Source organism: Odocoileus virginianus, chromosome 17 (assembly GCF_023699985.2).
Source record: "Odocoileus virginianus isolate 20LAN1187 ecotype Illinois chromosome 17, Ovbor_1.2, whole genome shotgun sequence".
Lineage (NCBI taxonomy): Eukaryota > Metazoa > Chordata > Mammalia > Artiodactyla > Cervidae > Odocoileus > Odocoileus virginianus.
The window spans coordinates 47,452,030-47,467,197 of NC_069690.1; the positions used below are offsets into that span (position 1 = coordinate 47,452,030).

The following is a 15,168-nucleotide window of genomic DNA, read 5'->3' on the forward strand; positions in this document are numbered from 1 at the left end:
CCACCTGGCTGGACGCTGCCCAGGTGTGACGAGCTGGGGTGGCAGGACTGGGCCAGACGTCAGCCCTGCTCCTCTGTCCCTCGCACACCTCCTCCTCCCCTCCCGGCGGGTCTTGGTGCTAAAGGCCAGGTGTGTGTGCTCCTCACATGTGCCCTGGCCGGGTCAGTGCTTTAGAGAAGCCATGCTCGTGGACGGCAGCCAGCACCACAGCTGGGAGCACCAACAGCAGACAGGCCTCCTTCTGAAAACAGGAGGCGAGTGACCCCTCCTCACAGGCTCCTTCCGAGGTGTCACTGGATTACAGGCCAAGGACAGGGTTTGCAGGATGGCGATTTCCCCTGGGGGAGGCCCTTCCTCAAAGTCAGAGTAACCAGACTCAGACTGGTGGCACCAGTGGTCCTCCTGCTGGGCAGAGTGGCCATCACTCCTGACTAGGGCCCTGGTGGGCATGGTGGCAAGCATGTCACCTGCATGGTAGAGACCCCAGCCCACGTACAAAGGGGGAGGCCTTGGTGTGAACCCTAACTCGCCAGGGGCTTCTCATTATGCTGAGGAAACAGTCACAGTCCGAGGGTGCCTGCTACCTTGAGTTCGTGTGCCAGGACAACACTGCTCATGTTGTCAGCCCGCAGGCGGAACTCATGCTCCCGCTTCTGCATTTCAGACTCAAACTCCTGGAGCAGCTCCTGAAACAGAAAAGGGCTGATGGTGAAAGGAGCACAGCGGGGCCGGCAGAGGCCCACAGGTTCGCTGAGGGTGGGAGGGCTGCAGAGGGCCTCACTGAAGATGTGGTCAACAGTGGGACTGGGACCTGTAATACCCGATGAAGGGCATCGGACAGCCTGAGTTTTCACCCCGGGCGTGGGTTTGTCTGTTTTCTCCGTGATCCTGTGGGGTTTTGCTCTGCCCAGATAGAGCAGCTAGCAAACCCAAAGGAAAGGTTAGCAGAGGCCCATGAACCCAGAACCATCCCACCCAGCAGTTAAGCTGTTGGTTCCGTCTATATCTGCAAAAAAATGCCATTCTTCCCCATCAGTTCTCCATGCTACCTGCCGGGTTCCTGAGCAGCCCCACCTCACTCCCCAACCCAGGGTCATGGCTCCACCCCCCGGCTCTGTGAATGCCTCACTCATGGGCTGAATCCAAAAGTCCCTAAATTATTATACTAGTGATTCACTGAACACCCAACAGTGAACAATTATGACGGTTCCCACCTCATTGTTTTTCTGAGTTTTCAATTCCCCTCCCCCACCACTTCTCTGGTTCTCTCTTGTTTCCTGAGTGGTGTCTGCTTCCCAGGACACACCCCACGGTATGATTCTTTCCCCTCCTGGGGTTCCTCTCCCTGGGCTGCCCCACAGCTGGTATCCAGGCCTGCCCTTCACAGCTCCCCAGGCGGTCCCCAGGATCCCTCGATGCCCTCTCCCCCTCTCTCTGTGTACTCTTGCCCACCCTGCTGCCCCACACCTGAACTGATCACACAATGGTGGGTTTTAGGAACACTGTCTCAGGAATCACCTTCCCTATTCCTGTGGGCTTCTTCGTGGGTTGCTGGCATTTCTCTGTCTTGTAATCCTGCCTCAGTTACACGCTCCTACTCAGGAATGGGGGGCCTCCCTGGTGGCTCAGAGGATAAAGCATCTGCCTGCAATGCGGGAGACCTGGGTTCGATCCCTGGGTTGGGAAGATACCCTGGAGAAGGAAATGGCAACCCACTCCAGTATTCTTGCCTGGAGAATCCCATGGGCAGAGGAGCCTAGTGGGCTACAGTCCACGGGGTTGCAAAGAGTTGGACACGACTGAGCGACCTCACACACACACACTCAGGAATAAGGCAATAAATAGTTCACTAGGATGTTGAAATTAAGACTTACAAAAAGGAAAAGGTAAGGCACAGAACGGGAGAAAATATTCAAAAAAATATATACTTAAGGACTTATTTCTGGAGTATACATGAAGAACTCACAAATCAATAATAGGAAGACAACTCAATTTTTTTTTAAGTACAAAAATGCTGAACAGAAACTTCACAAGGATATATGAATGGCCAATAAGCACGTTAATAGATACTTAAACTCTGATCATCAAGGATAATCGCATTTAATCCCCAGCTACACACCCACTAGACTACTAAAAAGGAAAAGACTAACAACATTAAGTGTGAGCAAGGATGGGAAGTGACTAGAACTCTAATCTGCAGCTGGTGGGATGTGACCCCATAGCCATCCTAAAGGACACCTCAGCAGTTTCTCAAAAAGTTAGACAGAGCCATAGTACATGTCCCAGAAATCACACTCCTGGTCGTGGAGCCTGTGTCCATTCAAAGACAGCCAAGAATGCTCACAGCAGCCTTATTCAAACTGGCCCCAAACTGGAAAAGACCCAAGTGTCCGAAGTGTGAGCTGACAGAGAACGCAAACATACTGGCACCTCCATGCAACACACAGCACCAGCAGGCACTGAGAAGGAACAAGCTGCCAACCGCATGACATCCATGCACCTCAGACACGTCACGGCGAGAGAGAAGCCAGACTAAAAGGGGCAACAGCTCGAGGCTCTGTTCTCACAGGCCTCTCTAAAAAGCCAGTTCTCACTGCAAGTGGAAGGCAGCAAGCTGGTGGGGCCAGGGCCGGGGGCGCTGCTCCCTGACCACAAAGAGGCACGCAGAACTTCGGGTGGCAGTGAAGTTCTGTCTTGGCTGTTACCGGGAAAATGCCTGCGTTAAACCTGTGGAACTGCACACAGTATGGCTGCAAGGACTGTAGAAAATGACAGCTTAATGAGGCTGAATCTTGGCAGGGCTGACTGAGGATGCTGTCTCCCTAAGGTTAGATCTATGCAGCAGGCACCTGGGTCCACACAGCTGCCCTCCTTCTCCCCATGAGTGATTCAATTTGCTTCAAGAAATTTGTGCTGAGCTTCTGTCTAGGGAAGGGCACTTCTCCGGCTGCTGAGCACTCTATCTGCATGTGAGCAGGGGTTCGTGGGCCCCAAATACAAATTTCCACCTGCACATGCACATCCCTCAACATCCTGAGGCCTAAGATCTCTGAGTCTGTACATCCACGGGATGCGTCTCCCACAGGTCTCCTCTCCCTGCTGCCCCCCCCGGGGAAGGCGCAGGCTCGTCTAAGCGCTGAGGCCCTTCTCCTGCTCCTGCCACTGCTATGGGTTCTCACTGTCCTTAGTCCTTTACAGTCCTGTCTCCAGCAGTGTCAGGAGAGCAGATACGCATGGCCTGATGTAGCCTTTGAATAGGAGGTCTGGATATAGATGCAGAAATCACAGCGAGGGACAAAGTCAAACTGAAATGCGTGTCCTGGAGTTAGTCTGACTCTAACCATCTCTCCTGCCCTAAAACCTCATAGTGACTTTACCTGACACTTGTCATCAGGGTGAGCACAGGTTAACACGGATGGGCAGACAGGAGGCCCAGCCCATGGAGGAGCTGTGAGGACAGGTTGAGCCCACCCAGCACAGCACGTGGAAAGCGCAGTGTGTGAGCATGGCACACTAGCCTGATTCCAGGTTTCTGACCAAGTAATGAGGCCCCTGCTTTTGAAGAGAGCTGGCAGACCCAGTTACCAGAAGGAAAGGGTCAAGGGAGGCTGAGCCCAGCCAGAGCATCCAGGCAAGAACGGGTGCATCTCTGCCTCCTCCCTGAGATAAATGCATGGCAAGCTCCCTCCCCTCCTTTGAAAGTTGAGGCTGGGGGCCTCAGAGACACTGCATGGTACAATTGAAAATATACATTTTTTAAAATCCCTTGAGAAGCAAGATGAAGTTTAAGGGGGTCACACGAGAAATCCTTGCTGGGATCAGAATATGAAAATCACTGAGACTGACTGCTCAGTTCAGTTCAGTAGCTCAGTCGTGTCTGACTTTTTGCGACCATATGGACTGCAGCACACCAGGCCTCCCTATCCACCACCAACTCCCAAAGCTTGCTTAAAGTCACGTCCATCAAGTCGGTGATGCCATCCAACCACCTCATCCTCTGTTGTCCCCTTCTCCTCCTGCCTTCAATCTTTCCCAGCATCAGGGTCTTTTCAAATGAGTCAGTTCTTCACCTCAGGTGGCCACAGTATTGGAGTTTCAGCTTCAGCATCAGTCCTTCCAATGAATATTCAAGACTGATTTCCTTTAGGATCAACTGGTTGCATCTCCTTGCAGTCCAAGGAACTCTCAAGAGTCTTCTCCAACACCACAGTTCGAAAACACCAATTCTTCGGCACTCAGCCTTCTTTATGGTCCAACTCTCACATCCATACAGGACTACTGGAAAAACCATAGCCTTGACTAGACGGACCTTTGTCGCCAAAGTAATGTCTCTGCTTTTTAATAAACTGTCTAGGTTGATCATAACTTTTCTTCCAAGGAGCAAACATCTTTTAATTTCATGGCTGCAGTCACCATCTGCAGTGATTTTGGAGCCCCCCGAAATGAAGTCTGTCACTGTTTCCATTGTTTCCCCATCTATTTGTCATGAAATGATGGGACTGGATGCCATGATCTTAGTTTTCTGAATGTTGAGCTTTATGCCAACTTTTTCACTCTCCTCTTTCACTTTTACCAAGAGGCTCTTCAGTTCTTCTTTGTTTTCTGCCATAAGGATGGTGTCACCTACATATCTGAGGTTATTGATATTTCTCCCGGCAATCTTGATTCCAGTTTGTGCTTCATCCAGCCCAGCATTTCTCATGATGTATTCTGCATATAAGTTAAATAAGCATGGTGACAATACACAGCCTGACATACTCCTTTCCCAATTTGGAACCAGTCTGTTGTTTCATGTCCAGTTCTAAGTGTTGCTTCTTGACCTGCATACAGACTTCTCAGGAGGCAGGTAAGGTGGTCTGGTATTCCCATCTCTTTAAGAATTTTCCACAGTTTGTTGTGATCCATAAAATCAAACGCGTTGGCGTAGTCAATAAAGCAGATGTTTTTCTGGAGCTCTCTTGCTTTTTCGATGATCCAATGGATGTTGGCAATTTGATCTCTGGTTCCTCTGCCTTTTCTAAATCCAGCTTGAACATCTGGAAGTTCACGGTTCATGTCCTGTTGAAGCCTGGCTTGGAGAATTTTGAGCATTACTCTGACTGCTAACATGACAAAATACTGAAGCCTTTGGTTTCTGCTCAAAGTTGTGCAGGCTGTGGCCACCAGGGGGCAGGAAGCCAGTGCAGAGGCAGAGCCTGGCCCAGACCAGTAGGTAAGCATTTAGGGTCCTTGGCGAGGAAACAAGAAGCCCATTGCATTCCCTGTCCCCACTTCACCCTAGAGGTACAGGGCTCAGGCCTGCCTTCTGACCACCCTCCTCTCTTGTTCCTGGGGGCCCCTCTCCTGCTAGTCCCCAAGCCACACCCCTGCCCTGTGATGATATCCCCTAAACTTCCCTGTTCTAGAATTCAAGGTTCAGCCTGGACAGCTGGCTCCTCTGTCTACAGCCACCCTCTGGGGAAGCCCCAGGCTTCCAGCTCTGTACCTTGGGACCGCTCCTCCTTCCGCCCTGACCTCCCAGAGTGTCTTCCTGGGAGCCCAGAAGCCACCTCCTTGTACACAGCCCGACCAAGCACCCTCCCCATCCTTCCTGTGCAGTTCCCCCATCTCAATACATGGCAAGTTGTCCCGCCAGGCACTCAGCCCCAAAGCAGGCATGTCCTTGGTGCCTGCCTCTCACCCCATCTGATTTATCAGCCTGCTGGTTGGCTCTGCTGTCTTGGGTGTATCCAGAACCTGTCAGTGGCTCAAGTCCCCCACCTTTCACCTAGGGCTGCAGCAGCCCTCTTGTGTCTCCCTGCCTCCCCCGCTCCACAGTCTGTCCTCAACCCCACAGAAGAGGCTCTTTTAAAGATTTGACTTGGCTCACAAGCCCCCAAGAGTTTCTCACCTCACCTGGAGCAAAGGTCATTCTCACGAAGGCCTGGGAGGCTTCCCAGCCCTCACCTCAGCCTCCTTGAACTTGAACTCTGTTGCTACCTGCAGACTTGGGCTCACAAGTCCTCTTCTCAGGGTGCCCTGACTTGCCTATTAAAAGACTAGTTCCACCTCACCCTGCCTCCCTGTGTCACACGGGAGATGTCCCCAGGATGCTGTAGCCAGAGACTGTACTGTTCAAGTGCTCACTGCACCCCCGACGAGGGCCAGCTCACTCCCAGGGCAGGTGGGGCTACTGCTTAGCCCTAACCCGAGGGCCCAGGAACGTGCCTGGCGAAATCTCTTTGTTTTAAATGAATGAACAATAAATGAATAAATCATTGTTTCTCCTCTAGAGGCTTCTAATCCTGGGACTGCTAACCAATAATGAAAAAACAAGTCCACAGTCTACAACTTGCAGACATAATAAACATTAAACAGACTAACTCAGCTCCTGTCGTCTTACATTTCTTGCTTCAAGGTAATAATCAACATTACCATTGAATCAATTCTACCTTTGACAAGTCAGTAATGAGCACAAAGATCTTCAGAAAAAGGAGACAGAAACCAGCCCAAAGGAAGCCACAAAGCCAATGAGCACATAATACCCTTCCTTCAGTCACAGGGTTGGGCACGGGCAGTAGAGCCCCAAGGCTGGCATGGGCCCCAGCTGGACCCGAACCACACTAGGCAGCAAAGGCTGCCCAGGTTTCCAGCAGCAGCCCTGGACAGAGCCTATAGTTGGAGAGTCCAGACGTCAAGTTTCCTTCCTGCAAGAGACAGGGCTGGTATGAAAACCCACATCTGAAGGGGCCTTCCTTGTGGACAAGGGGGCTCAAAGCCTGAATGAGCCTGAGTCACAGTAAGGACTTCTTTGAGTGTGGACAAGCTGGGAAGTCACCCAGAGACCTAGCCCAGTGACCACAACACCCACCAGGGCCACCGCTGCCTCCACGTGCCACTGACTGCCCTGCTAACAGGGACGATTCCACCACCACCCAGTGCCCTTTTGAAATTCCTTCTCTGGAAGAGACTCTGACAGCACCTGAGGACACCTCATGACCTAGATGAGTTACAGCTGGTCTCCTGATCACCCAGCTCAGCCCCCAGTGACCTCGGATGTTTTCCTAAAGTCGAACCCGCCCATAAGAGACAAAGTTCTTTGGTCCCCAAGGACTCCAAAAGAAAGTCCTCTGCAGGAAATGTCAAAGGCTCTACAGACTGTTTTGAGTCGTGGCATCATTGTGGACAGTGAAATTCGAGCTTCCAGAGGGGAAGGAAAGGACAGGGCCTCCTCCTGTGCCAGCGGTGGTTAGTAGATGCAGCTGGGCCTGAAAGCTCAGTCTTAAGGACAGTTGCGTCTACAGGTGTCTTCCATTCCGGTGGGCACAGCCCACCAGGATGCTGTCCTATCTCAGGGCACCGACGCCATGCTATGGGATGGAGGGCCGACACTCAGGCCTCAGTCCACCAGCTGACCAGTCTGTCCTCCTTGAGAACTGCTGACCCCAGTGCCAAGAAAGGACAGGCCAGCACAGGCAGGCACAAAGTTCATATCCGCCCCATGGCACATCCACTGGGAGACCAGGGGCCAAAGTCAGATCACTTCAGATCACTCAGTCACTATCACTACAAGGAGGGCAGAAGTGGGGACACAGCTAGGCTGACTTCCAGATCCAGCTCCTCTCCAATATCGCGGACACAAGTCTAAAAATAAGTCGTGAGTCGCTAACCTATGACAGAAGGACAGTGCCTAAGAGTTCACACGCTGGAAGTGTCCTGGACTCAAATTACGGCTCCTCGATTTACTGAGGGGGATCTTGGGCAGGTTACTTAATGTCTTGACCTCAGTTCCCTACTTGCAAAATGCAGAACAAAATGGTGTCTCTGTTGTATTGAGCAGATAAGTTCACACACGAACCAGGAGCTACATGAGGTGGTTTCCATAAACACCAGCTGCTGCTACGACAACACAAGCTCGGTACATCCTAGAAGGAGAACAAGGGGACCCATGTTGTGCACACACGCAGCCCTGCCAGACATGGACTTCAGCCCTAAGTGTGAAGGATGTCCTTCACCCAAACTCCAACATAGCAAAGTCTCTCTCAGATGTGGAGGCTGAGCTTCAGGGATACCGAGGAGAAATTTCGGAGACAGGTTTAAGTGTCTTCTGTCAGTTGACACGGCTATATTTAAACTTAGTGTCATTTATTGCTTGTTGAAAGAAATACAATTATCACAATTTGAGTTCCCAGCTCTCTTCCACAGTAAAGAACTCTAACTTCATAATATAATACTTCTTTCTCAAATAAATAGAGGACAAAATGTTTATTCATTTCCAAGGAAGGAGAATTTTGGGGGCGTTACCACAGAGGAAGATTTAGATACCCTGACACATTTCGCCACAGATCACCACAAAGTGGAAACCTGTGATCCCAGGTTGATACTATACAACCAACAAAACAACGGTCTTGAGGAAGAAGCGGATCCCCCACCCTACCTGCCGCTGCAGGCCAAGTTCGCCGTCCAGCTCCTTGAGTCTCCTCTCCAGCTTCCACTTCAGGTTCCCATACTGCTCCCGCTGCTGATCCAGCTCATTGTTCCTGTCACTATGTTAGAAAAAAAAAAAAAAAGCTCAGTGTTAAGAAAAGTCACACTGAATAGTCTCCAAACTATACATTTGCAGGGTATCCTCTGCAAATGTGAGGTGACAGGTAATGCTGCTTCTTTGCAGGAGTGGCTTTGGCAGGACCCAGGGGACCCGCATGCTATACCCGGACAGGTGACTATCTGCAGAGGAGAACATGACGTGGGACAGGCTCTCAGGACAATCCCACAAGTGCCCAGGATACAGTCAAAAGTCACTGGTCATACCAGGACTTCCCTGGCAGTCCAGCGATTAGGACTCTGCTTCCACTGTAGAGGGCACAGGTCTTTATTCCTTGTTTGGGGAATGCCGAGCAGTGTGGCCAAAAAAGAAAAAAGAAACACAAGTCACTGGTCATACCAACAACCAGGAACTCTCCACTTGAATGAGAACTCACAATCCATAGATGCTAACACCAAGGTGACACAGATGCTGATATGATCTAACAAGGATTTTAAAGCAGCCATCATAAAAATGCTCTGACAAGCAATTTCACGCAGCCTTGGGACAAATGGAAAATAGAAACTCTCAGAAAAGAAAAAGAAAATATAACAAAGAATCAAATGGAAACTTGAGAACTAAGAAGTACAATAACCAAAACAAAGGACACTCTAGCTGGGCTCAAAGGCAGAATGAACACGTTATAGAAAAGAACCAGAGAATGACAAAAGTTACCTGACCTGATAACAGAAAGAAATATGCTGAAAAAAATAAGCGGAGCCTCAGAGACCCGTGGGATGGTAACAAAAGATGTAGCATTCACATTGTCCTCACTGCAGTCCCAGAGTGGAAGGAAAAAGAGGGTGGAGCCAACAATGTACTTGAAGAAATAATGGTTGAAAATGTCCCAAATTTGGTGAAAAAGAATGAGCAGAAGTCCTGGGAAGACACTTCACAAAACAATATAAAGCACATCAAGGCTGCAGCTGAGGCCTGTCCTTCTCATCGTGAGCGGAGCCCACAGGCCTGACAACAGCTTCAGGGTCTCAGCTGACCTGCCTCAAGTCAGCTCTTAGTATCAGGTTTAATATATATTTCACATCATTAAAACAATAAGTCCCCTACATATGAACCTTCTAGAGGCGAACTTTCCAAGATGAGAACATGTGTTTGCAAGTCCAGTCACATAAGCTAGTTCATGTGACTGGCGTACACTGTCATGTGCGTGCATCCTCTACATGTGGTTGTGCTTTTGGGCACTTTACCGTACTGTATAGAGTACAGTATCTTTATTTCAACCCCAGGATGTCCAGAAGCAAGCATAAAAGCAGTGGTGATGATGTGGCTGGTACTGTACTGTAAGATTAAAAAGGTTTTCTGGGACTTCCCTGATGATCCAGTGGTTAAGAATCTGTCTTGCAATGCAGGAGACGTGGGTTCAATCCCTGGTAAGGGAACTACGATCCCACATGCCTCAAAGCATGTGTGCCTGTGCGCCACAACTATTGAGCCTGTGCTCTAGGCCTGAGAGCTGCAACTGTATTGAAGCCCTCGGGTCTAAGATCTCACGCTCTTCAACAAGAGAAGCTACCAGAATGAGAAGCCTGAGTACCACAACTAGAGAATAGCTCCTGCTCACCACAACTAGAGAAAGGCCCTCACAGAAAAGAAGACCCAGCTCAGACAAAATTAAATACATAAATATTTTTTTAAAAGAGATTGTGGCAATTTATGTCAGAGTGTTCTGCCTATGTTTCCTGTAAGTTTTACAGTGTCTGGCCTTATATTTAGGTCTTTAATCCATTTTCAGTTTATTTTTGTGTATGGTATTAGGGAGTGTTTTAATTTCATTCTTTTACATGTAGCTGTCCAGTTTTCCCAGCACTGCTTATTGAAGAGGCTATCTTTTCTCCATTGTATATGGACCAACATATGAAAAGATGCTCAAAATCACTAATTATCAGAAAAATGCATATGAAAACTATAATGAGGTATCACCTCACACTGGTCAGAATGGCCACCATCAAAAATCTTGACTCCTTTGTCATAGGTTAGGTGACCATAGGTGCATGGGTCTATTTCTGGCCTTTTGATCCTACTCCACAGTTCTATATTTCTGTTTTTGTGCTACTACCATAGATTCTTGATTACTGGAGCTTTGTAGTACAGTCTAAAGTCAGACGGCTTAGATTCTTTCAGCTCTATTTCTCTTTCTCAAGACTGCTTTGGCTATCCAGGCCTTTTATGCTTCTATACAGATTGTCATTTTTGTTGTTGTTGTTGTCATTCTAGTTCTGTGAAAAATGCCATTGGTAATTTTATAGGGATTGCATTGAATCTGTAGATAGCTTTGGGTGGTATAGTCATTTTCATAATATTGACTCTTCCAATCCAAGAACATGGTATATCTCTCCATCTGTTTGTGTCATCTTTGATTTCTTTAATCAGTATCTTATAGTTTAGTACATATAGGTCTTTTGCCTCCTTAGGTAGGTCTATTCCTGGATATTTTCTTCTTTTTGTTGCAACAGTAAATGGGATTATTTCCTTGATTTCTCTTTGTGATCTTTTGTTGCTAGTGTATAGGAATGCAAAAGATTACAGAGTATTAATTTTGTATTTTTCAACTTTATTAAATTCATTGATTAACTATTAGTAGTTTCCTGGTGGCATCTTTAGGCTTTTCTATGTAGAGAGTACTGTGCTTCCCTCGTAGCTCAGTTGGTTAAGAATCTGCCTGCAGTGCAGGAGACCCGGGTTCAATTCCTGGGTTGGGAAGATCCCCTGGAGAAGGAAATGGCAATCCACTCCAGTGTTCTTGCCTGGAGACTCCCATGGACTGAGGAGCCTGGCGGGTTACAGTCTATGGGATCGCAAGAGTCGGACACGATTTAGCGACTAAACCACTACTACTCCTACTACTATGTAGAGTATCATGTCATCTGCAGACAATGACCGTTTTATTTCTTTTTTTCCAATTTGGATTCCTTTTATTTCTTTTTCTTCTCTGATTGCCATGGCTAGGACTTTCAAAATTATTTTGAATAACAGTGGCAAGAGAAACCATAAACAAGATGAAAAGACAACCCTCAGAATGGGAGACAGTATTGTCAAACAAAGGAACTGACAAAATATTAATCTCCAACATATACAAATAGTTCATGCAGCTCAAAAATAAAAAATAAATAGCAGAAGACTTAAATAGGCATTTCTCCAAAGAAGACACACAAGAAAAAATGTTAAAAAATCACTAATTATTAGAAAAATGCAAATCAAAACTATGATGAGGTATCACTTCACAGTGGTCAGAGGGCCATCATCAAAAATCCATGACAATAAATACTGGAGAGGGTATAAAGAAAAGGGAACCCTCCTGCACTGTTGGTGGAAATGTAAATTAATATAGCCACTATGAAGAACAGTATGGAGATTCCTTAAGAAACTAAAAATAGAACTACTATATGACCCAGCAATCTCACTACTGGGCATATACCCAGAGAAAAACATAATTCAAAAAGACACACGCACCCCAATGTTTATTGCAATACTATTTACAATAGTCAGGACACAGAAGCAACCTAAATGTACATCAACAGAGGAAGAGGCAGGGAATTCGCTGGTGGTCCAGTGATGAAGACTCTATGCTTCCAATGCAAGGGGTGCAGGTTCAATCCCTAATTGCGGAACTAAAATTCCACAATGCTGGATGGTGCAGCTAAAAAGTAAAAAATTTAAAAAAATGACAAAAAACCAACCAAGCAAAAAAATGCCAGAGAAACAGATAAAGAAGTGGTACATATCTACAGTGTAATATTACTCAGCCATAAAAATGAAGGACATTGGGTCATTTGTAGAGACATGGATGGACCTAGAGACTGTAACAGAGAGTGAAATAAGTCAGAAACAGAAAAGCAAGTAACATACATTAACATTACATGTGGAATCTAGAAAAATGGTAAAAATGATTTATTTGCAAAGCTGAAATAGAGATACAGACGTAGAGAACAAACATATGAATGCGAAGGGGGAAAGCAGAGGGAGCAGGGCGAATTGGGAGATTGGGATTGACTGTATATACACTATTGATACTATGTATAAGATATCTAACGAGAGCCTACTATATAGCACAGGGAACCCTACTCAGAGCTCTGTAGTAACCTAAATGAGAAGGAAATTTAAAAAAATATATACACATACACACACACACACATATTCACTTTGTGGTACAATAGAAACTAACAACACTGTAAAACAACTATACTACAATAAAATTTTTTTTCATGTTTTATTTTTTGTTTTTTATATATTATTTGTGTGAAAAGTACTATAAACCAATTACAGTACAGTAGTACTACTACTATGCCCACCTCAGATGCCCACCTAAGTGCCTGCTGCCACTAAGGCAGGAGCATGCTCTGACTAGTTACCAGCTGTACCTGGACTAACTTTGTTGGACTTACAAACAGGCCCTCAGAATAGAACATCATTCATATGTAGAGGACTTACTATAATTATAAGCTCAAATATGTTTTATTACAATAATTCAGATTCGCAACTCATGGAGAAAATTTCAAATAGTTAAACCAGTCTCCACTAATTTCAGCTGCACTGGGTGGGACCCAGAAAAAAACATCCAGGTATGGCCGTGCCTGCCTTCCTGTGACAAACACTGAGCAAGTGGGAGCCCGGCAGCCCTAGGGGGAAGGAGGCCCGTGGAGGGCAGGGGCGTGGGGTCCGCTGGCCCTCACCTGTGGACCCGCTCCAGCTCCAGGCGGTGTTCCTGCAGCCTCTGCTGGTACTGCCGCTGCAGGTCCTCCAGCCGTCGGGTCTCGCTGGCCAGCGCTTGCTTCAGCTTGGCCACTTCGATCTTGAGCTCGCTCACCTCGGCCTGCCTGGCCTCCTCCAGCCCTCGGGCCTGGGCGAACGCGGCGTCATAGAGCTCCAGCTCCCGGTCCCGCTCTTCCAGCACCTGCAGGTTGTAGATGAAGTCCTCCCGCAGGCGCCGCAGCTTCCCCTGAGCCTCCTCCAGTCGGCGCTGTGTGTCCTGCAGGGTGGCCTCCTGCATCTGGGTGCGCTGGGCCTGCAGCGCTCGCCACTCCTCCTCCTTGTGAGCCAGTAGGGCATTCAGGTCCTGCTCCAAGGGTGGGGGCATCATGTCAGCAACTGCAGCAAAGAGAAGGCAGGCATTGGGTTCACTGCTAGGAAACCTGTGCTCCACAATGCCCACCGCAGGTCTCTACCTAAGTGCCTGCTGCCACCAAAGCAGGAGGATGATCTGATTAGTTACCAGCTGTCTGGTCACACCCTGGATTCTGGAAAGCCAAAGGCAGCTCCCCTAGGGCCCAACAGGGCCAAGGCACACAGGCCCAGACTTCAAAGGCTCTTTCTACCCTCTCCTCACCCTGCAGCAGACCGAACACACAGGAAGTACAGGATCACAGAGGGAAGAGAAGGAAAGACAGGGAGTGTTGCTTGCTCACTTACAAGGGCTAGGTGTTTTAAAATAGTTTCATGAAGTGCTCTCTATTTTGCAAATAAAAACCCAACGCTGCTCTGGCCCGCCCCACATGGCTCCGGAGAGCCAGTGCCCCTTCCCACCCCTATGCTCTACTCCTGGAGCTGGAATGAAGCTCTGGAGATCCACCACCCAGGCGCATGCTCCTCTGCTCTTGGGTCCAGTCCATTGTGCACAGACATGTTTTTAAAAACACAATAAAGTGCTAGGAAAAAAATGGGAAAAAAATACATAATACATCACTCCAATTTTTTTAATTGTTAGATTCAACAGCATAAAACCACTTTGTCAAATTTCCAACAAGTGTCTGGAGATCTCTTGTTTCCCATGTCCACTGAGGATGCCCACACATGGGGCAGGGCCGCCGAGAGCTGCTCCCCACCTGGGCACCTCCATGACTGTCCTGGTCCCAGCACTGGCGGAGATGGGGTAGATTTTCACGTGCAAAACCGCTTGTGGGGGCGTGCAGTGGGGATGGAGTGGGAGTGTTATCTCCCTGGTTGACTTATGCAGTGAGTCTGAGGCCGTGGGTCAGGCCCCACCAGCTATGCAGCAGGCCCAGAGGGATGCAGGCTGGCCCAGGTGCCATGAGCATCTTCTGGGACAGAGGGTGGAATGTGAGTGATGCCTGGCTCTGAGAGGGCTTTTCCAGGAAGGTCAGGTGGGGTCTGAGACAGGCATCTGGCAGTAACTTTTGTGTATCATTGTCCTCAAAGTATCTGAAATGTCTGATTCATTTTAAGTGGGTCTTTTTTTAAGATGAAAAGACATACGGTCCCAAGCCATCTCAACCCACAGGGTCAATACACATTCACAGAATTCCTCCTGGACAGAGGGAGATTGCTAACAGGAACAGGATTTCAGGGGCCTGTGAAGACACCCTGCGGGTTGTGAAGGTTCCATGTAGACCCTCCCCTGAGAGGGGAGCATTAATACTGGTCTCCCTTGGTCAAAGTAAAGCAAATATCCACAGGCAAACTCAGAAACAAGAACAAGAGAATCTGAGGGTCAGTTTTTTTTGTTGTTTTTAAGCATTACATTGCCAGTAAACACTCCCTGAACCAGAAAGAACACTACCTTTTTTTTAGAGACATGAAGTTCATTTCACTCCTGAAATTACTAACAAAAACCAACAACAGTTCTACCACGA

General features: G+C 48.0%; 1 protein-coding gene across 8 annotated transcripts in view; it reads right to left on the reverse strand.

Moving 5' to 3' along the window:
- The window catches only part of CCDC57 (coiled-coil domain containing 57), a 115,327-nt gene that overhangs the window by 87,777 nt on the left and 12,382 nt on the right, over nt 1-15,168 (reverse strand). For all 8 annotated transcript variants that reach the window (XR_011492404.1, XM_070479745.1, XM_070479746.1 and 5 more), the window contains exons 2-4: nt 13,252-13,666; nt 8,417-8,525; nt 585-686 (exon numbers count right to left, since the gene is read on the reverse strand). Coding sequence is in view for 7 of the 8 variants with exons in the window: in XM_070479745.1 (XP_070335846.1) it covers nt 585-686; nt 8,417-8,525; nt 13,252-13,658 (618 nt within the window). In the remaining variant the exon portion in view is untranslated. The remainder of the gene's footprint in view (nt 1-584; nt 687-8,416; nt 8,526-13,251; nt 13,667-15,168) is intronic.